The sequence below is a fragment of the Astatotilapia calliptera genome, chromosome 3 (assembly GCF_964374335.1).
Source record: "Astatotilapia calliptera chromosome 3, fAstCal68.1, whole genome shotgun sequence".
NCBI classification, from domain to species: Eukaryota; Metazoa; Chordata; class Actinopteri; order Cichliformes; family Cichlidae; genus Astatotilapia; species Astatotilapia calliptera.
The window spans coordinates 41143920-41166520 of record NC_137424.1 but is presented as its reverse complement, the minus strand read 5'-3'; the positions used below and the strand labels follow the sequence as shown (position 1 = coordinate 41166520).

Genomic DNA, 22601 nt, shown 5'->3' with positions numbered 1-22601 from the left:
CTGCTTGTGATGGCTAGGTCAGATTGAACCTCCTTGCTTTGGTAATATTGTGAGTAGAATGTGAAAAAAATATGACAAACTGTAAGTGAGATTGTTTAAAGTAAAAGTTGTGTTCTACTGCTTCAGTCAACATTACTTTGAAAGTGAATTATCTCTGTGTCTAGTTTGTTTCACACTTCTGTTTCACTGTCACTTGGCTAGTGGTTAGTGTGTGTTTGCAAAGAAGGCTGGCTCCTCCACGTAACCGATGAGCAACTGCTGCAGCTGCAACGTTTTCCACTTTGTGAGCAATTTCACCGAGCACCAAGCATTCATTCACCAACTCGTAGGGAAATACACATTATTTCCCCCCCAAACAACCGGTAGTTGCCAGAGTATTGTCAACTGGCATCTAGGCTTGCGTGACACAGGCCTGGAGACCAGTGAGATACTTGGTCAGTTAGCAGTGTAGCTTTGTAGCATTAGCTGCAATTAACCACCACAAAATACTAGTAGTATTCAAACACTTTTTACTGCTCATGAAGGACATGTTTAATTCATAATAGAAAGAATGTAATGTTTCAGCTTGTTTAATTAGCATAATCTCACATAATCTAGTCAATATTTGATTAGCACGGTAAACATGTTAGCACTGTTAGCATCACTAAGCTACTGACTATATTGCTGTATATTAAGTTTTACCTAATTAGACACAATTTCACTGACTAATATGAGCCTAAAAATTCAATGTAAACCAAGTCTAGCTTAACTTTATTTCTTGCTTTAACTTAATGTTTATAGGTTAATTTAGCCTGCAAATGATCGCTAACTGGTGCCTAGCATGCTTAAATCGCTTTCCTTTGAAAATAGTTCTCAAAATTGCTTATTTTTGTTCTTGTATTTACTCTTGCCTCAGATCTCTCTGACTGGCATAATCTTGTAATGAGTACAACTCCTCTGAGATGAGCTGTGAACCCCCACATCAGGAAGACAACAAAAAGGTTATGTAGCTTGAGGAGTACAGCATTTTTTTTTTGTAGTCACAAGAATACACGTCTCAGCACAGCGAGGGAAAGAAAGCCACCAACTCATAGTTCAGTTTCTGACATAAACCAGTGCTGAGAGACTTCCTTTTAATGTTCTTCTACCCCCGCGCTAACCCTCTGGAGGTGGCAGTGGGTGGTATGCTGGGTGGTGCAGCCTCAGCTGGCCGCACAAAGCAAGGATGACAGAGACATTGTACTCAACCTTTCCATTCACCCAAAACATGATGAAGTCCTCTACTGTCTCACAGGGGAGAGTCACACTGGCAGGGCTTTAGAAGTCTTTTTATACTTTTAAAAGTCTAAACAACAATGCTCGCTCACACACACACACACACACACACACACACACACACACACACACACACACACACACACATTAAAGCAAACTTTCATCTTTCCAGAGACTGTCATCCCTGCACCGACAGTGACACAGAGTATAAAGTGCTGACTCGTTGGCCTCCCTGCCGATTCCCGCCCTGCTGTTGATGGAGCGTGTCCTGATAAATAAAGCGACATATGCATTGGAATGGGAAAACGAGGGGAAAAAGAGAGAGAGAGGCAAAGGGAGCGAGAGAGCATGGAGAGCTATAATTAGTAAGTGATTAACGAGCAGGCATCAGACAGGTCCCACATCATTGATTGTGATGTTGTGCAATGCTGCTGCAGCGAAAACAAGTTGGCCCTAGGAGGGGGATATGGGGTCACTGCTCAAACACACATCCACACACACGCAGTAAATGTGTTTGTTCCTACTGCAAAACACATCCAGTGGTCATTAGTGAGAGCATAATGGCAAAGCACATTATGTCAGACTTGAAACTAAAAGACTTGCATAATAAAAAGTTTGACTGTGCTAAATTCCACATACTCTAACCATGTATCCAACAACTCCTTCTATACATGATTTAATGTTTGCGTTTCCCATCAGGCTCCACTATCAGTCAGCTCCCAGGTTCCCAAACTGATGTGTGTGTTTAATCATATCCAATGTACTGCAACAAAAAAAATTTCTGAATGCAGAAAATATTTAATCTCAATAACAGTTTCTTGACTGTGGTACAAGCGAGCATGTAGATTTTGCATAGAGATTTGGGAGGATGTTATACTTTGATAGCGAACAGTTTTAGCTTTATGTAGGAATACTTCCCTTTTTTAAGTTCACACTTAGTTCGGGAAATCACTTCTCAGATTAATAAACAGTTGGCTCAGAACTTCACACAGCACCGCTGTAGACAGACAGGCACACGGCCCCTCCCTCCACTAGAAGCTGAACACATGAACAGCAGTGGATATTCAGAAAACTAAACAACATTTTATGATGAATTTGGAAGTCACTAAAGCTCCCATTTTAACAACTTTAAAGCAGCTATCATAAATATTGATCTAGTAAACAAACACATTAATGTTAGCTGTTAAATTATTAGCTATTACTCAAAGCCAACATTAACTGTCAACTAAATTAGCATTAAAAGTTAGCAGCTATGGCTAATAATAAAACAATATTTTTGTGGAATTTGTCTTGATTTTTTTGTGTCATTTATTTCCCTTATGACATCAAAAACAGCACACAACACACTGAGTATCAGTATCGAGCTTAAAATTCTAGCATTGTTACAAAATTCAAGCTTATTTAAAGCATTGCAGATCAGCTCATTTCAATGCATTTCCACATCACCCAATACGCTTCTATGTGTATTTGAAACTTCAATACAGAGCATGACATTTAAGCTTCTCTACCTTGCTTACAGTTGCTGGATGTCTGAAAGCCGCTTTGCAACCCCTCGAATGAAAAAACTGATACTGTTTTTATGTTTTAAATACATTTGTTGTTTTCTCTTCTGATTTATCCTCTAGACCAGAGGTAGGCAATCAAGTTTCCCAAGGGGACACATGAGAAACTGGGACTGTTGTGGAGGGCCGCATCAATAAGCTTTGAAGGAGTTAAAATTAATATTGCGCATAACTAAGTTCAGCTCATTGATGTGGCACTCCACAACCCGTGCTTTAGACTTTTCAATATTGTATTGAGTGGCTGAGGACACATCAAGGTTACACACCCCAACACAAAGTAAGAAAGTTATATGTGGAATAATAAATGGGTTTCGGTTGATTAGATTCCAATTTGGAACTGACGTGATTTCAGTACTACTATAATTAAGCTTCTCTCAAACTCAAAATTGTTTTAACCATTACCATCTATAGCTCGGTCATATTTCCACATTTTGTTTAACTCTTTACTTAATCTAAATTCAGACATGTCTTACTTTGAAAATCTCTTTGTATTTCCTAAAAAAGGTAAGATGGAAATGGTTCTGACATAGATATGACACATCACTACCCATTGACAAGCCTGCTTACCTCACAGATGTAGCATAACGGCGACAATAAATACGGTCTTCAGTCTGCCAGTTCACAGAACTTGTATCATTTAGAAATTATTGGAGGTCGATGGAAAAATTGTTTGATTCACTGTTGCATTTTATCAAAACTATTAAATGATTCAGCATTCAGTCAATGTTTTAAGTGACTGAATGCTGAAGAAAACCAGTGCTTGCATGTATGTTGGCAGCCTCTGTAGTATCTTTTACAACTCTCACCCAACCCTGACGCAGTTCTCTCTTCGTCTGAAGATGAGTTAGGCAATACTAAGCGAAATTTAAGATGTAGGGAGAATAAAACGAAAGAGAGAGAGAGAGAGAGAGAGAGAGAGAGAGAGAGAGAGAGAGAGAGAGAGAGAGAGAAGAGAAAGGGACAGAGAAATGCTGAGGAAGGCTTTCCCTCTCCATCTTTCTTTCCCAGAGAACTGGTCAGGTGCCAACATCAATGTACTTTACTGTATGGCTGGGTGGGCACAGAGAGTGCTGGTCCATCATGCGTGGTGTAATGTCGCTCTGTCCTTGCCCCCATTCTTTACTCTGCCAAGCTAATAATGATGACAATGAGAGAACGAAGGGAACACTTAGGAACTTGGCTCAGCTGCTCGCAGCACAGAGGAATGAAGCAGACTTTGCCAGTGTGACAGTGGAGGATGTGTCAGCAGGACACAAGGAAGACAAAAGTTTGGCAAAGCAAGACGTTTAAGGCCGTATTTCCCCCCATTACCTACCTTGTCGTTGTTGTAGTAGGTCAAACTCTCACCATCAAATCTCACCCACCTCCTCTGAAAAACACATTTTCTGCACACAAAAAAAGAGAAGCAGAAATGTGTTTGATACACTCACAAAGTAATTAACCAAAAAAAGAAATCAAGCGAAATCCCCAAATCTCAGGACAGCGAGTCAGTGATCCGCTCTGTACAGGTACTCATATTTCATCAAGAGTGTCATTGTTTCATTAATGTCAAGAGTTGTTTCAACAGCTGTCAATTAGCATAATCAAAACAAATGGCCACTTCCAATTTGAATATTCAACAGCCCAAGGGCAGTTTGCCAAAGTTATGCTAATCAGGTGAGGAAGGAGAATATAAAAAGGAAGCAAATGACTGATAGCTGTGGCTTCAAGCAACAGTGGAACGTGCAGCACCGAGGGAGACACGGGGAAAAGAAAATGTAGTTTTTGACAGGAAAGCTGAACGAACTGAAATAAGACATATCGTGCATCTCAATGCTACGAAGTTATCTCCCATCTTCTTTTTTCTTTCCTTTCGATAGTGCCTTGCATTAAAGATAGATCTGCTTCTGTATCCAATACCATTTATCAGTTCTAAGCAATCATCCGAGATAGAAGACACACGGGGAAGCAGAGAGTGCAAAATTTATTAGAGAACAGTTTTCTGGCCATTTGAGATGCATGTTGGGATTCAGAGGTGTAAAAAAACAGTATATACACTAAACCTGCACTGATCTTAAGAGGATATAAATATCCTCCAGGCAGAGTGGAGCTGCAGAAAAATTGACCTTCATGCATGTAGAGCTACCTCTAAATACTAGTATGAAGCAGTGTAACCTACCCTTGAGGTGACAGCTTGTCCAGCCAACCCACTTTGAGCACCTGCCGTTTGGGGACTCCATAGAAGCATGCATATGGAGAAATATCAGGCAGTCCACTTTTCTCTGCAGCCCCCACAGAGTCTGCAGCTTGTGAGTAGAGGTCACAATTCACCATGATCAAGGATTTATTATTAGAGCCGGAGGCAGCTGGACCAACAGCAGCAGCGGGGTCAGGGGTCTTGGAAAAACTTTGGTCCACACATGCCTGCGGCAAAACGGCAGCACACTCGTCCACTGTGGAGTAGTCGTCCCCGTAAGGGTCTGGAATAGCTGGAGCTGGTGGAGACATTTTTTCTTTGGACTCTTTCTTCAGTGGTGTCTTTTTTCTGCACAGAGGACATCAATAGTTAGATGGCATTAGCAGTTAATCAGGAATTACCTTGTGTATGCATCACATGTTAAGAGAAAAATGCTGATTTGCTAAAAGGACCCAATTGTGCTTATTTCCAGGTTTCAGTTCAGTTCAGTTTTATTTATGGTCAAATCACAATGACACCTGCCTCAAGGTGCTTTATATTTTATGGTAAAGACTCTACAATAATACAAAGAAAAGTCCAACAATCAGATAACTGTCTGTGAGCAAGCACAGGCGACCGTGGGAAGGAAAAACTCTCCTTTAACATGATGAAACCTTCAGCAGAACCAGGCTTAGGAAGGGGCGGCCATCCGCGATGAATGGTTGCCTCTATTAGAGTAGCTTTTCATGATCTACAGCTTAAAATAATTTTGAATTATATTATTCTGAGGCCTTGGTGCAGCCATTGTTCAGCTACTTTTTGTTAAGCCTTCACTTTCTCCTGATTGGCTCATCTACTAAAACCAAGTTTGGAATAGAGGGTGGGCGGGGCTTCTTAATCTGAGAACAATGTGACTGACATGACATTTTTGGAATACCCTCATTTCATTGACATCAAAAATGTTGTTTTGAAGCAGATTTTGACAGGAATTACTAACTTGTTAATTATTTGCTTATGTCATTCAGCTAACTGATTCTTAAACTGTTTGAATCAGCATAAGAAAAAGAAAAAACCATACAGCACAAAAGTAAGCTAGGCTAATTGCCTCCTGAAGTATTTATATTTATCTATGTAGACTGTACGAGTTCCTCGGTTCTGTCGTCACTAAAGAGACGGCTGCCTTCACTTACACACAATCAAGTAGTGAGCAGTTTCATGTGGGAACTGTTTCCTTTCTATTGAACCGACCGTGTCACTGGGCAGAGGGAAGCGTGCACTGAAGTGTGACAAGAGGCACGTGTTTCTAGCAGGAGTACTGGAATAATGGTGTTCTCCGGAACTGAGCTGCAAAGTTAGCTAGGCTGCATGCTTCGTTTGCTTGGTGAATGTAGCTTGGCTATAAAGAAAACGGTTCCTACATGAAATTGCTTTCTGTAAACACTGCTGCAGTAAAACCTGGGAGGGGCACTTTCACCAGCACAAGGCAAGTGCAATCTGGTTTCATTACATTCAGGAGAAGAGAGATCTCTGCAGCCAATACCTGCAAACTTAAGGCAGCCTAAATAGGATGGCAGCAAGAAGGAAAAGAAGAAGAAAGAAATTGATATTTCGGTGTTCTGCCTCTTTAAGAAGGCCCATTCTCACAAATCTGAGGAAGGACATATATATTAAATATTTCTAGTGTAGCTAATCACAATAGTTATTTTTTCTCACGCAAAGTGGCCACATACTGTTATCAGCACTTTACATGCCATTATACAACAAAATCTGCAGTGTATGAATCCCAGTCTTCATTCAAATATCTGGATTTCTTTGTGTGTATATCCAGAGTGGGCTGGAGCAGCATTACGTGAGCATACTATACCTCTGTTTCCTCCGTTTTATCTTGTCCTTTAAACCCTTGTGGGGCTCTTCTTTAGCACCTTGGTCCTAGAGAACACAGCAGAGATTAGCATCAGATGAAAAGGAGGTGTCCATCTTTCAGTCAGACACAGTTATTGTCTCGGTGCACTAAACTATGTTAACTTTAGCAGCGAGGTGACATTTCTATTAACCTCAGGGGGCAAGCTGAAACGAGCACATTTTACACTCTGTGTGTCTACAGTGACAGCATTAACACTGAGAGGGAAGTTGAGTGTGCGGACTGCAGCCGAAACACCGAAGATAGCGTCGAAGATCTGAGAAATGTCTGTTCCTCTTTGGCGAGCTGCTACTCACTGTCCAGTAGTGGGAGTGTACGCTGTCTTACCGGAGCACTTTTGGGGGTGTTGAACAGGAATATTTCACCGTAGGGAGCAATAGGCGTCAGGGTTCTTTGAAGTGGAGCTAAAAAGGACACAGAGACAACACGATGGTGGTTTGTCACGGCACTGACACTTGCAAAACACAGTGTGAAAGCCTAAACGTGGTGCTTGAAAGTAGAAAGCTTAACTGGATTGTTCCAGTTCAATTTTTAATCACTCAGATGTTATAGTGTCCTTTGATTAGACTAACTCACTGATCTGAGCAAACGTGTCAACGATTGATCCGTGCAAGCAAATACACCAATTAAATTTCGCTTCAGCATGCCTGTGTTTCTGCCTCGGCCCTCATCCTAACACACAAAATGAAAGTGCGGTCCTCGCTGCCAAGACATTTCTCTGTCTGGGCTCCTGCAGGGACCGTGGTCGGTGGAAGCAAAGATGAAGAAGAAGAGCGTAGAGACTCCGGCCAGACGCTATTAGTCTGGAGACCCCGGGCCACCCTGCGTGGGCTGCTGCCTGTCACTGTGAAAAATGACGCCGCCCTCTCCTGAGGATTGTGAGGGCCAGAAGACGCCACCACAGGGCTGGACACACACACAGACACGGGTGGAGGAGCAGATATGCGCGCTGACAGTGGCGTACAAAGATTGAAACACCCTCGGACATGTAAAGACGCCTCGAGACAAACACAGACATTAAAAGGATCTACAGCCATATACGTAGACACTCGCACTCCTACGGACATGAATGTACTACTTTTGAAATCCTTACAGACACACACTTCCAAACAATGCAGCCCATTACCGAAGTACACAGAGGGCACGGTAAGCTTTATGAAGAGGTCAATTTACTTGATGACAGAATCCACTCCAACAAAGTCGCCTTCTCCACAGAGAGGCTTGGTGCGCAGATAGCGACCATCAATCATCATCCATCAGCCGACCTTCAGGCCACTCATGGGTCTCTCAGAGGGCCGTCAGATGCCGCTGTATTCAATTCCTGTCTGATTCCCTCTACTCTTCCCTCGCTGGATCGGTTGCCAGCTTCTGCATTTGTTTCTCTGCTTCTTTATCTGCTCATGAGCAGACTGTCAAGTCGCAATCTGGGAAACGATTTAGATGCAACCAACAGCTTGGTGTTAGCGTGGAGATTATTTTGTTTCTCCTGTCTTTACATTGGGGTGTTATGGGTTACTTTGTTATTACTTGTTTGTGACACCTCATTGCTGAGCAGGGAGGACACGGAACTGAAACTGCATGAATTCAAATTAGTCACCAAACAGTTTATTTGGTGCACTGCTTCCCTAAAGTTAGCAGTGTTTAAAGCATGAAACTCTACAGCACTGCTTTACTAGCTAACATTTAAATCTTTTTTTTTACTGTAAAAGTTTATTTCTAATTCTGTACAAGAAAAGATTAATTTACAAAGTAATCTACAATAAGATTAACTAGAGAGGCCTTTATTTAGTGCCGTTTAGAAAATGTTAGCATGCTAACAAGCTAACAATATTAGCTAACCTTATTAGCTAGAGTTACTTCAGCTGTTCAACTGCGTGCTAAACAGCTAACTACAGTGAAGCAAGGTGATTTACACTACTTTGAAGGTGGGAATCTAGTGTTGCGCTGTACCATATCATATCATTCACAATAATACCAATGTAAATTTAAATAAAATAGCAATATTTTTGCGATGCATTTACATTGCATTTACATTACGTAGTGTGGGCATTTATGAGAAAAGCGTGGGTGTGTCTGCCTCCAAAAATATACAGAGGAAGCTACTTGAATATCTTCCCAGTGTTGCCAACTTAGCGACTTTGTCGCTATATTTAGCGAGTTTTCAGACCCCTTGTCGCTAAAAAAAGACGTGAAAGCCCGTATCGCTTTTACTCTCAACAAGCAGCGGGTGCTGTAACCCAGTCAGTTCTTCTTTTACTCTTGTCGTGGCCTTTTACGTTCCAAACACCAAAAAAGTCCAAGGAAAGGCCGTGGGTGGCAACGGGAGGTTTGTTTTAGAACGTTTGTTCTTAAAACTTAAAATTAAACTAAAGTTAACTTAATTTGCTTTAACAACTACAAAAGTGGTCAAAAAATCATTTTCTAACCCTCCCGTCTTCCCATCTGACATTTGGCAAACAAAAAACAAAAAACCTCTTTACCACACCCATCCAGGGTGCTCTTAATCTCTTGATTAATTGGAGGGTCCATAAGCTAATAAACCAATCACTTTCCAAAAGCTTCTCCAATAAAATTAATTACTAATTTACATAACAAAACTAGGTCAGTATATTCTTACACCTTTAAAGAAAAAACAAAAATGAATACAAATTGCATTTTATAAACATTCAACAAAAATAGCCACAACAACTCTTATGCTGTTTTGTGGATCACAAGGTTTAAAACTACTTATAAACACACACACACACACACAAAGTAACTCCACCAGAGTGCCAATTTCGGGTCACTTTTGCCGGTCCAAGCCCGGGTAAAGGAGCAGGGTTGGAATTGTGACAAAAAAAAAACAATAATTGCTAAAAGAAATTTAATTTGTAGTTCTAAATAAACTCTAAATGCATTAAGGACGTTTTTTACTCACTTTATGTCTCTTCCACGATGTTATTTCTCTCTCCAACAACATAGGTTATAATTAGATTAGCATGACCAATTATGCAAATTAGGCGATGACGTCATTTAGCGACTTCTAGCGACTTTTAGGACAACTAATAGCGATTTTCCTTACTGAGGAGTTGGCAACACTGTATCTTACGACAAAGCACAATACTCTTCAAAATATGAAAGAAAACCGCTTTTGCTTTGAAACAACTAACACGTTTCACTACTTGAGGTAAAGGCACACAGTCGAGTAAATCCGGGCTGTGAAGGAGGAGATACTGGTGATGCAGCTGATGTGCGACCCAAATGTAATCCAATCACATAACCTTGCTAGCTGCACGCCATATGACAGAAAGCGCAAATGGTCTTTAAGCAGCTGGTCAAAAAACTTGACCCAAGGCTCAACATCCCAGGCAGAAAACATATTTATGTTTCATTATGTGAAAATGTTGTGCAGCTGCTAATGAATTACTATGCCAACTTACTTTAGATATTCTTACACTAAATTAAAATCTGCCTAGGCTGCTTTTGTGCTTATGTCTAACTTATGCTGGGTCATTACCACTGTTTTTTTTTTTTTTTTTCAGATCTACCATTTATCAGCTCAAACATCCAACGACATGAATGCTTTAAAAGCATCAACATCAGCTCTTCTCTGACAGCATGGTGGGAGTTTCTAAAATTGATGGAGTCTTCATTAATCCCATGCAAACGTACACCTATCTGGAACAACCCTGACATATTACAAAACAATGATATGATAAACTTTTCAGATTGGAGTGGTAAAGGAATCAAATATTTAGAACATATACTAGAAGGAACAGAATTTATTTCATTTGACGGACTAGTTACACAATATGGGATCAACAACAAAAGATTTTTAGAATATCAACAAATTAAATCCATAGTAAAAAAGAAATTTAAACCGGGTCAAGTTGAACTACAAACACCACCAAGTGTGGTTCAATTTCTTACTCTTAAAACCCCCAAATTACTATCCAAAATATACAGAATGTTTTCTAAAACAGGGTCATTACCACTGTACTATAACGTTGCTGCTGTTGGCACCTTGTTTCAATAGGTTTAAAACGTCAAATTAAGAAGTGTGCCATCATTGACAGGAGCTTGATGGAAAAGGATGAAAAATCTCCTTTATTTACTTACACTTAGAAGTAAATACCACTGTTATTCTGAGTTTTCTTGAACTATAAGCTTGAGGCTATATCACCCATGTTCACTCGAGGGTTTACAGAGAATAGTCCAAAATAGAGAAAGTATCTAGTGCCTTGTTAGGGGAAGGTAAGTTAAGAACAGTCAGACTGCTTCAAGCCAACAGAAAGGCAACAGTAACTTAAACTCCTGAGTATTGCTGCTGATTGGAGGGTACCCATCTTCCAATGGCTGTTTCCAGTAGCATTACACGCTATGTCTCAAAGTTCAAATCATCTCTTGACAGTGACCATCACTCAATCAGTGAGTGGAGGCCATTTGAGAACAGCCAGTTCTCAATCCAATAGAGCACCTTTGGGATGTGGTGGAACGGGATATTCCCATCATGGATGTGTAGCTGACAAATCTGTGGCAACTGTGTGACACTATCAGGGTAGCATGAACCAAAATCTCAGAGAAATGTTTCTAGCACCCTGTTGAGTCTGTGCCACAAAGCAGGTTCTGGAGGCAAATGGATGCATATACATGTCCAGCACTTACAGTAGTGCATCAATGTGGCCACTGTTTCAGTACAGGGTATTAACCTTTGTAGTTTTGGTTGTTTGTCTAGCAGGTCAGCTGTTTCCCTGTTTGACTTGTTATAAATGACAAATACACATAAATAATACAGGTTTTCTGGATGAATTAAAAATACACATTCTTAAATTATATATTTAGGAAAAACTACATGAAAATTCTCATATTAAATTTATGGAAAAAACTCCTAAATTTAATTTAAAGTAAAACGCAATAATACTAGTTTTACTTTAATGAAATGTGGCTTCCACTTGCTGAAACTGAGAAATTGTGGCTTTCGAAATGCATATTTTAATTTTGAGAATCAGCTTGTAAATTGCATGATTCATTTCCTCTTCTGCTGCAGTGCAAGACGGTTTAACTGTGTTTATAAGTAAAGATTTTAATTTAAAGGACAGCATTTTGCAGGTGTCACAACGTAGCTTTTAATTACACTTCAAGACATTGTTCTCATTTACGGTTGAACACACAGAAACTGCAGTCTTCATATTGCGAGTCAGCAGGTTCACACTGTGACAGCCCAATCTCACAGTTTTGTACAAAGGAAAATTCATACACTCTTCTGTTAGTGCCACAAATCCCAAACACGGATTCTCAGTAAACAGGAACTTTTCATCCTCTGCGAAAAGCTGGCGTGTCTTATCCCACCCCCAGAGTTTGGCCTCGTTCCCTCCCTCCCCTCCCAGCCCTAAGAAGTGGTTTACAGACCGCCACTCATCCTCTGAGACCTCTGCTAGACAGCCTAGTGTTTACCAGGATTTCTGCAGGCTGGAGTGTGGCGTTATGTATTTAACAAATTCTGTATGATTCTTTATCTTTCAGCTAGCAAAGCCTAATGTACTGATCCTTCGAGAGCACGATCTCACATTTGGTCTGCCTGATACAACTGATGCAGTTTGTGCAGAGTGTTTTTGGAAACCTTCAGTGCAACAATGGTGTCACACTTGGAGAGCCCCTCTCTACTTAGAATAACAATTTGACTTTTGACACTCTCTGCTCTGATGCTGTTGTCCCACCATCACACTGGTGAGCAATCCTCTGGTGTAAACTTAAGTCACAGCCTGCAAGTTAATTTCCTTGAACAAGCCTTTAATGAGATCAAACCCAGCTGACTGTCGTCCTCAAGCTGATTCAGTACAGCTCAAAGGAGGCTGCATAATGAACAACGCACCTTTGCTCAAACTTGATAGCTGACTTAGAAATAGCAGCTAGTGTGCATACTCATCTTCATTTTACACATCAAGCTTTCTTGTGTGCATTTTTTTAATCGTCAGCATCTCTGATAAGTTACATAAAAATTTCATAGATTTCCATTCATGCATTACACCAGTTGTACATCAGCAAATTAGCATTTAAACTGCATCACGGTAAGCATGCTAACTGTTCGAAGCAGATGTGATTTTATCTGCAGCATCAGTGTATTACAAGCATGCTTTTATCTGCTATCGTCTGATGAGTACAGTTAGTCGTGTTTACGTCTGGTCAAGCTACTGCATTATGCTTTTAATCTGATAAGGGCGATTGCTTTGGTTTGTCTGCGCGACCAGAGCATTACCAACACGGCGACGGTCACCAGCATCGCTAATCTAATGTGAAGGTAAATAAAGCAAAAAAACCTCTCGGCATCACTGAATCAACACAGATCCCGATGAAAACTCAGAGGATATGTGTTAGTCTGCTTCTTTCTTGCCAATTTGCTTGGAAAATAAACTTAAAGTATCGTTTTACACAAAGACAGAGTGCCTCAGTAGTTTTCTATAGTTACACATGAACCACACAGCATCTAGTTTTCCTGAATTTTGTTCTTTGTACTTCTACCTGCCCAACTGAAGAACACCTGTCAGCTCAGCCATCAGAGCCACGCAGCGCTTCCTTTTTTCTTCTATTTTTTTGCCAGCACAGAATAACTCACGCCTACTCGCCACAATACAAACTCAGCACTTCAAGTAATCACTTCAAATGAAAAGCCCTCGCATCCAAGTGAATGTGTGTGCCAACTTTAAAGAAGTTCCATCAAGGCGTTCAAGAGATATATACGCTGAAGCGAAGGCGATGAAAACACAAAAAAGACGACTAAACGGAGTTGTCTTTGTACCATAAGACACTGAGGATTATTTATTTATCAATCACCATCAAAATGAAACAAGTGCAGTAGTTTGACACCAAGGTTATTAAAGTTAGCTAAAACTAATTCAAGTGTTGAAACAAAAAATAATAATAAAAAAGCGTAAAGAGTAAAAAGAGTACGTCCTTAGTTTTAGTATTTGGTCAACACAGCAAGATCAACACATGATTTCTGCTGTGACATTCAGATGGTAGTATCAGAATTTGGTGTAAACCACATAAAAGCATCAATCCATCCTGCCTTGTATCAGCATCTCAGGCAGCTGGTGGTGTAATGTTGTGCGCGATGTTTTCTTGTCACATTTTCGGCCACTTAGTACCAAATGAGCATCATTTAAACCCCAACCTGAGTATTGTTGCTGACCATGTCCATCCTTTTATGACTACAGTGAACCCATCTTCTGATGACTGCTTCCAGCAGGATAACACACCACGTCACAAAGCTCAGATCATCTCAAACTGGTTTCTTGAACCCAACGATGAGTTCACCATACTCAAATGGCCTCCACAGTCAATGAATTTCGATCCAATAGAGCAACTTTGGGGTGTGGTTGACCAGAAGATTCGCATCCTGATAACTGTGTGACGCTATCATGTCAATATGCACCAAAATCTCCAGCACCTTGGTGAATCTATCCCATCAAAACGTAACTTTTTATGCCTCTATAAGCCAACGATGAGTAACCCTTGAAGCTCTTTTCTGAATTGAGAGATTTCTGATATATTTTAGGCCTTCTTATAGAATAACTTGACTGGGTCAGAAATGAGTGAGGGTGGTCTCTGCCTATGCAGCTATCCTTTGAAAAGTCCAGATGGTCGCCAAACCATGTCTTTATTGATATATACTTATATGTTAAATAGGGCTGCCACGATTAGTCGACTAGTCGCGATTACGTCGACGACATATTTAATAGTCGACGCGTCGTTTAAAGCCTTGTAAGATCCTGAAAGACGCAGGAATAAGTAAGTAGGATTTAAGCGTGTAATAACGGACTGAAACAGAAGATGGCAGCACTGCATGTACAAAGATGCCAGCTGCCGTTAAACCCCAAAGAAAAAGAAGCAACTCCGGTATCGTAGCTGTGTCCAAATTCAGGGGCCGCATCCTTCGCAGGGCGCACTTGTAGGCCGATTGTGTTACAGTGACGCGACAAAGTTAGTCCAAATTCTAAGACTTCTGCAAATGCAGCCGACAAATGCGTCCTACTTTTCCCCAGATTTGAAGGATGGGTCGGGCGTATGGCCCAACCTATCCCAGAATTCATAGCACGGCTCAGCCAATTCCAGTTTCCAACAATGGCGGCAGCTACTTAGTTTTAATATTACTTTTATTATTCTTTCTAGGTCACAAAATAAACTTTTAACATATTTTCGGGCGAGAATGTAGCTGTGTAAACCTCAAATATCTGCTCGGTTTATCAAGACACCACATATTTGTAAAAGTGCTCCGACGTTTTCGGAGACGTCTGTTACCCACCAGCTCGATAGCTAGTCGGGGTTCAAGGCTCACTAGAGCCGGCGAGAACAGCAAATCATTTTCAAACCCCCCGCTGTCTTTCGCTACTCAGGTTAAACATATATAAGTCACTTAGATAACTTAAAAATGTTATTGTTTGGCTTTTTTCAGTGTTTTATTTGTTCCTGAGTAAATCGGTTCGGCTGAGATTAAAGTTATAGTTTTGACACAGCTGAATAAACGTCAAACAGAAAACTGATTATCAGAAGTGTGAGATGCTTGAGAATATACTCCGGTGTCCTGTTATATTTTAGATAGCAAGGAGCAGACGGCTGAGTTTATTAAACTCCACTGACACAATCTGCAAAATTCATCAAAAGTTTAATCAACTATCATCTTGTCTTTATTTTTAGTGAGCACATACCTTAAACACTTCAAGCTGTAAGCTAATGACAGTTATATGAGAGCAGATGCTGCTGGTGCAATAAGCTGTATGTTTTACGTCCAATGGATGCACGATTCGATTAGTCGACTAATCGCAAAAATAATCGGTGACTAGTCGACTATTAAAATAATAGTTTGTGGCAGCCCTAGTGTCAAACTCGTCATTAAGGGTGCGAGGTAGGCTGTCTTTTTGGAAAAAGAGTTATGAAGGTGGTCCAACATAGTAGTATCAAGGTGTAACTAATAAAGTGATACTTTTTTAAATTCAAATTAGTGAAGACCCAGAACAGTCTGCTGTGCTGCTGTAGAGCTGATAGAGAAGCACTAGACAGAAAACTGCGTCCTTAATGAGATTTTAAAATTAGAGAGGAGGAGAGAAGGTGTTAATTAAAATTCTGCCAGCCTCCAGTAGCAAGTTTTGATTTAATACAACAATCATTCTGTGAGACTGCACTGCTTGTTTCTCATCTCGGCATAAACTCTTCAAATATGCTTGGGTAAAATGATATGTCAAATAACGCCTTGCTAGGCCTTGCTGTGCAGGGAGTTTTTTACTTGCTAGTCGAGCTCCTCATTTCCCTGCTCTGGGACCGTCTCGGCTCCCTCTCTTCCTCCGTCTCTCTCAGCCTGCTTTGCATCCTTCCCCTGCTCGTTCCTCCCAACCCACTTCACTGTCGTGCCTTTCTCTCAAGTCTCACTCCCTGCCTTGTTCCATACAGAGAAGACGTTGGAAAAACAAGACCGCCAGGAGACTGCTGCGGTAAAGGCACGTGGAACAAGAAAGGAGCGTAAAGGAAATGTCAAAAAACGCAGACAGAAATCTGTTGATTCGCTGCGAGGGGCGATGTTACCATGTGGTCACATATGGTCCCAAAAAGACTGACACGTTCAAGGGTGTTTACCACATATTTGTACAGACTGTCATCATAGAAGAGCATCACATAATCCTGAGAGAGTGCATCTACTTCAGGTGGCGGGGCCGACTAGGTCCAATAAACAGGGCTGGGACGGATTCAAAAACATATTTGTAATGGTTGTACTACAAGTCTGTGTGCTGTTAGCAAACTTGAACAACTTCTAAAAAACTTTGGAGAGCACTGTGACAGAAATATACACCAGGGTCTCGCTGAGGGACAAGATGTGAGAGAGCATATTCCCTGTGAGATCACCTCTTGAAAAGGGGGGTGCCGGCGTTTCCCACGACACCAGCCTCTGAACACCCTCACCCCACCTACGCACTACCCCTCATCTCCTCTCCCTACTTTCATCCGGGCAAACAACAGCACCGCTGCTGCCTCTACTGTGGAATGAAATATTCATGGCAGAGATAAAGCGGATGCAGCTGAAAGACTGTGTGTACCTTTCTGTATGCCGTTTGCACCGGTGGGACCATCGGAGCTGGTTAGGTGTTCAGGGCTGGTTGTTTGCGATGGCGGTGCGCTGAGGAGGAAGAGGGAGAGAGAAAAAAATCAGTGGATTAGAACCAGCATAGCAGCACGTGGGAAAATCTGTGACACCACGTAAAGGCCGTTAGAAAAAGAGATGCGGAAGTCTGAAAGTTAGTTTCACAGTTTAAAAGTACATCAGTGAGAGAGATATTAATGCGCGCGGATTGCAGATTTGAACATGAAATTAGAGGCCTCGGGTTCTCCATCAGTGTAAATCTGAAAACAATGAGAAAAAGATTTGCCTTTGCATTAATTCCTAGCACGGCAGCATGAAAACACATCTCTCCAAGTGTTTTTGCCTTTGTTATTTGTACTTGTTTGATTTGGACCTAAAAACCGCTCCTAAACTTTTGTAAAGTCAAACTTTCTGCTTATATGAATAGTTCAACATTTGGGGGAATTGACTTGAAAATGTACTCCTTGCTGAGCGTAAGAAGATTGAAGTGTACCTCTCGTGGCCATGCAGAGAATATGAAGATACTGCCAAAGACAAAAACTGAAACTAAATAAAATACATAAAGCACACTCCTTTATAAAGATGTTAGCTGTTTCAGGAAATAGTTAAATAAAAACTATGATTACATTCACAGAGTCTGAGTTTAGACACGAAGCGATCCCTAGCAGCAACAGCTAGCTTAGCTACATCCTGTCGATGATTATGCCGAGAAAAGAATTTAAAGAAATGGAAATAGCTAGTTCAGCTAGATGTTCAAAACCTTCCTATTAACACAAGCAAACCAACAAGTAGTATCTTTTTTGTCACCAACGTAGGGTAAACATAAAGCCTATACCAAAAGCTAACAAGCTACAGCTAGCACAGAGCATCCAACTGCCAATTCGGAGATTTCCTGGCCTTTAAACGATTGAAACAGGTACACGTTGGCTGGGCTCCGTCTCAGTTAGGATCACATTATATTATTATTTATGTTCTTTCAGCTGCATTAATCATCTTATTTACTTTATTCTTTATGTATTCGCTGTTATAAATGGTGACACCAACAAATAAGCAAATAGCTAACACTTCCCCAGCAGTGAATTGGTGAGGCTTTAATTACATATCTGTAACATAAATATTCAAACTACTGCTACCAACTGCTTATCTTACCACAAATGCAGAGTAAACAACAAAGCTAATCGACTACTTATAATCCATTTATATGGTTTTCTTATATGTGTTTTGATTTTTTCCTTCTTTTTTAGAGCCTTTTTTTGCTTATTAATTCTATAATTAACAAAAACATGTTCGTATTGTATCCAACTCATGTGAGCCTATTTCCCAAAATGTCAAACAAACACCAAATGAACTTAACTGCAGTACCTGTCCTGAAGTGGCACCGTGGTTGGATTTGGGATTTCAGGAACAGGCCGGTGCCTGAGTTTGTAGGAGCGACTAAGCCTCTGACCAACAGGAGGATTTAAATTGGGCGGCCTCTCATAAATTGAGTTTTCAACCATTTCACCTTGAAAACCCCCATCGTCACCGGAACAGGCGATGGAGTTCGTGCCATGCAACGGATCTTCTGTAGTAATCTCTCGATCTGGTATTTCAGAAGCGGAGAGGGACTCGCTGCTGCTGTTGGAACATGCGGAAGCAGGCAGGCAGGTCTGTGCAGATTTCTGAATGTTCTTGGGGTTACGTGGGGCTGGTCGAGGCGGGACGAGGTAACTGCTCCTTGGAAGGTTTTCAGCTTTTTCTCCCAGTCCTGCTCCTGGAGGTAAACTCTGACTTGCTTCCAAATCGTGATTGCTCTGTTCCTTTGGTTGCTGACATGATGCCCCCCTCTTTCTATCTTTCAGGAAGATATGTCTTGGGTATGGCACTGGCTCCCTCAAGTTCTTTGCTCCATCCTCTTCACTTTCATCTTCCCCTCCACTCAGCTGCTTGAACCCCAGTGCCTCCAGACTCCGGAGGATGCGTCTACGGTGGCCTGTCGGCAGCACTTTGAGCTCAAGAAGACTCTCTTCTGTCAGGTCCATGCAGTCTTCCAGAGATTTATAACCTCCCTGATGGAAAAACGGGGCATAGTGAGACAAGCGGAGGCTGGAGAGCCACTCCACGATCTCTTTGCTGGGCTCTGGAGCTGCAAACATCATCTTCTAAACCCACGTTTGCCACATTGGGGAGACTTTTAAAAGGTGGAGAAGGCCAGCTTTACTCTGTAGGTAAAAACAAAAAGAGAGAAAAATAAATGACAGGTAAAGCAATCCACAGACAAGACAAGTTCCAAACTCATACAGTATTTAACATATAGAGTTAGGTTCTTTGCGACAAGCTGCAATTTCCCAAACCTATAACGGATTTAACTTACAGAGAATTTTTTAAGTGTTCAGTTTGATGGTGTTAAACAATTCTGGCTATGGAAACGTGACCCAGTTTAAGAAAGAGATCAATATTTTGAAAGATACTAGCACTCACTTCTTATTGAGAATTAGATTAAAAGATCAATAAGGTCAGGCAATTTTGCAACCGGAAATTAAATATTTGCGAAGACACGCGCGTCTGCTCTGCACAGAGAAATGATTTTCAATCGCCATTTACAGAAAATAGTGCAAGATCCCATGTAATATGCACCAATCTAACTATCAGTTCCTTTAACTTCGCGCTTTCAGTTGTGCTTTATAGTTATTTACCAAGGTGAATTTTCAAAGACGGAGACGGCTAAAACTGCGAAATAAAACAATAAAATAACCAAAACAATCGCCTCACAACAAAAAACAGCTAATGATAGAGTGGCCGGCCATCAATCTTACCCTCCAAATCAATTACAACTGAATTTCACGATATCAGATTTTCACTTCCCCATTAATGTGGTCCCTGAAGTGAGTTACAATAAATTTCTCTGGATATGATGATATTTCTCTACATATTGCTCACATTATTGTTGTAGTCAGATCCTCCTTTACGTATGGTGGGGTTTTTGGGGCCAATGCAAACTCAAAATAAAAGCAAATGACGGCAACAAGAGAGGTACAAAAATAGCTGCACAGAAGCATATAAAAAAATCATTGCACAACTAAACAAAGCAACGGGCCCTCTGTGAACCTCACCCTGTATCCGACCTGGATACACAAAAAACTTAACTAAAAGATGACCGTGGGAGTTTTTGATCTTCTGAGGGTGGCACTGACCGCCTTAACAAGCGATAAAGGTGACTAAATATATCTTCTTTAAAGTCACTGTGAGAATACTTATATGCAGCCAAAATAACACGAAACACATCTGCAATACTCCTGGATGAAGCAGCAGGAAACAGCAAGAGCTATGAGGAAACACTGTACACCGTCACAGCCTGGCCCTATGGCACAGCCTTTACAGAGCACTTACCTCAACTGTGTTTAAGAATCCAGGCACCACAGCTCAAAGCCAACATATCATAACCCTTCTAATGGCGGGCTACTTTTAAGCGTCTGCATCCTGACATCAGCAAGTCTTAAGAGTGAAGGGCTGATGAACTAAGTGGCACAACTGGTCTCTCACTGCTAGTTCTCTATCTTGCACACAAACACACACAGGAAGATACATCAACAACCTCTTGTCATGACTACTTCTCTTCTTGAGTTGCAACTCGGCAGCACACAGGCAACCTGAAGTGTTACTTCTGCTTTTAAGTAAACAGGCTTTTGTGTGTGTGTGTGTGTGTGTGTGTGTGGGGGGGGGGGGGTTACTGCATGTGTTTGTCATTTATAAAACAAGACGCTGATGAAATTAACACAAACGGAAACTGATTCTCTTATCGCTTTTATCACGAGAGGGATATGAGCCTCTGGTGTGATATCAGCAGAGAGGATGCAGGCAGTGACGCAGTCCACTGTTCCACAGTCCCACATCATATTTGACTGTATTGTCCTCATAACGGGGATTGATAGAGTCTGTGGAGTAGCCCTTCTGAGGACTGGGAAGCCTCAGCACCACCCAGGGATCTGTAGTGGCTCGCACTCTGTGAAGCTTGCCAGCACATTTAACCTGACCTGCTCCACATCCACACACAAACTTCAACCTATAAAAAGGCACACACACACGCAGTTAAGCAAGCAAACATTATTACAGGCAGGATATGGGAGTTTTGCTGCCCGGAGTGTGGAACGTTAGATCAGGGTGTGCAGATCAATAGCAAAGGGCAAAAAAAAAAGGAGAAGTTCAGCAGACAGACAAACAGCTCACACATGCCACAAAGGCACACGAAGCTGTGTAGACATAATAGAGTTATACTTTTTTGCGGGGGTGTCTACAAAATAAATGGCTGCCAACACAAGATGGTTGTATGTCTGTGTGGGTGTGTGTGTCACCCACAAGCCAGCAACTTCACCCACACCACAGGTATGGTTATACAGTGCAGGCAGTGAGTCAGAGAGGACGCACGCCCATGCATGCACACACAACCTACCTCATAATATGTGCACATCCTCTCAGCCAGCCCACTTTGAACAAAGTCCAAATCATCGTCCAAAATCTCAAACCCTTCCTGTTTTCACACAGAAAATACCCGCAAACCTTTACCATGTTTTAACCAGCCTCTGCTGTCACCTTCACTGTTTCAGCGGTGTGTTTTTTGGTTTTTTAGTAGACGAAGATAAAGCTAGTAAAATGTAACACTCAGCTGTCCGTATTAACCTCCTAAGACCCGAACTCTTCCACGGCATTCATTTTTAATTTCTCTTTGATATTTGGGCTGATTGGGACCTGATGAATGTAAAAGAAAGAATTACCAGATTTATTTTTTTTACCTTATTTTTGTTTCTAAGAAAAATAAGAGCCACATATGAGGAATTTCGTTTAGGTTAAGAGCCGGGAGTATGCTTTCACTGAGCGCGAGCGGTACCGGAGGCTCGCACGTGCGACTACGTGTCGACACTTTCAGGACTTTTTTGTGACACACACGCACGCACGCACGCACAAAGTGCGTTACACACCACTACGACATAACGCAACACGTCAGGTCTGAGCGAGGTAGTCCGCCTTCTCGTTACACGCAGTGCAACATGTATAAATCTGTACCCACACTTCCTGTGGGAGCGCATTAAAAACTAAAACGGACTTTGTTTATTTATTTATTTATTTTCAGTTCGGTTCCCACGTTTCTGGGTTTTTCTTTTTTTTTTTCTAACCATAAACGCAACACTGTACACTAAACGCTCTGCTTTACAAAGAGGAGGAAAGCTGCTCACCTTAGCGCACCGGCTGCGTCCGCTTTCTCTCATATTAGCGCCTCTCTGAGTCTCTGTTGACTCCTTTTGTTTTTCTTTAGTTTTTCTTTCTTTCTTGGTTTTACACACTCGACTGTTTCCGACTGTTGAGCGCAACTCCACGCCCATTTCACGAGTACACTGCCAACAAGCAGTGACCTTCCCTCCGCTCAGACCGCTCGTAAAACTGAACACCGCAGGCTCCGATCGTGTTAATGATCGGCTGCTGCTCTCTGCTTATTACTAAACTGTCACCGAGTTTTTCTCATTTCTTTTTTTAAGAAGTTGAAACTGAGGCACATAAAAAAAAATAAAGAGGAAGAATACAAAGTGGAGGGACTTGAGAGGTATTTGTTGGGAATACTTGCATGTC

The 22601-nt window shown here is 41.4% G+C and overlaps 1 protein-coding gene and 1 long non-coding RNA gene across 3 annotated transcripts in view; one reads left to right on the top strand and one right to left on the bottom strand.

Moving 5' to 3' along the window:
* The window catches only part of arap2 (ArfGAP with RhoGAP domain, ankyrin repeat and PH domain 2), a 168931-nt gene extending 146394 nt beyond the window's left edge, over positions 1–22537 (bottom strand). Inside the window, exons 1-7 of one of the 2 annotated variants that reach the window (XM_026162146.2) lie at positions 22211–22537; positions 18363–19201; positions 16957–17036; positions 7220–7296; positions 6836–6900; positions 4975–5340; positions 4132–4201 (exon numbers count right to left, since the gene is read on the bottom strand). In XM_026162146.2, coding sequence (XP_026017931.2) covers positions 4132–4201; positions 4975–5340; positions 6836–6900; positions 7220–7296; positions 16957–17036; positions 18363–19138 — 1434 coding nt within the window. In that variant the 5' untranslated portion in view covers positions 19139–19201; positions 22211–22537. Of the gene's footprint in view, positions 1–4131; positions 4202–4974; positions 5341–6835; positions 6901–7219; positions 7297–16956; positions 17037–18362; positions 19202–20369; positions 20559–22210 lie in introns of those variants that run through there. The other variant, XM_080290822.1, reaches the window with a different exon arrangement.
* Positions 17108–18973, top strand: LOC145421073 (uncharacterized). The gene is made up of 3 exons (XR_013902362.1): positions 17108–17916; positions 18595–18759; positions 18842–18973. It is a non-coding gene; the product is annotated as an uncharacterized LOC145421073 (long non-coding RNA).
* Positions 22538–22601: the final 64 nt, after the last annotated feature.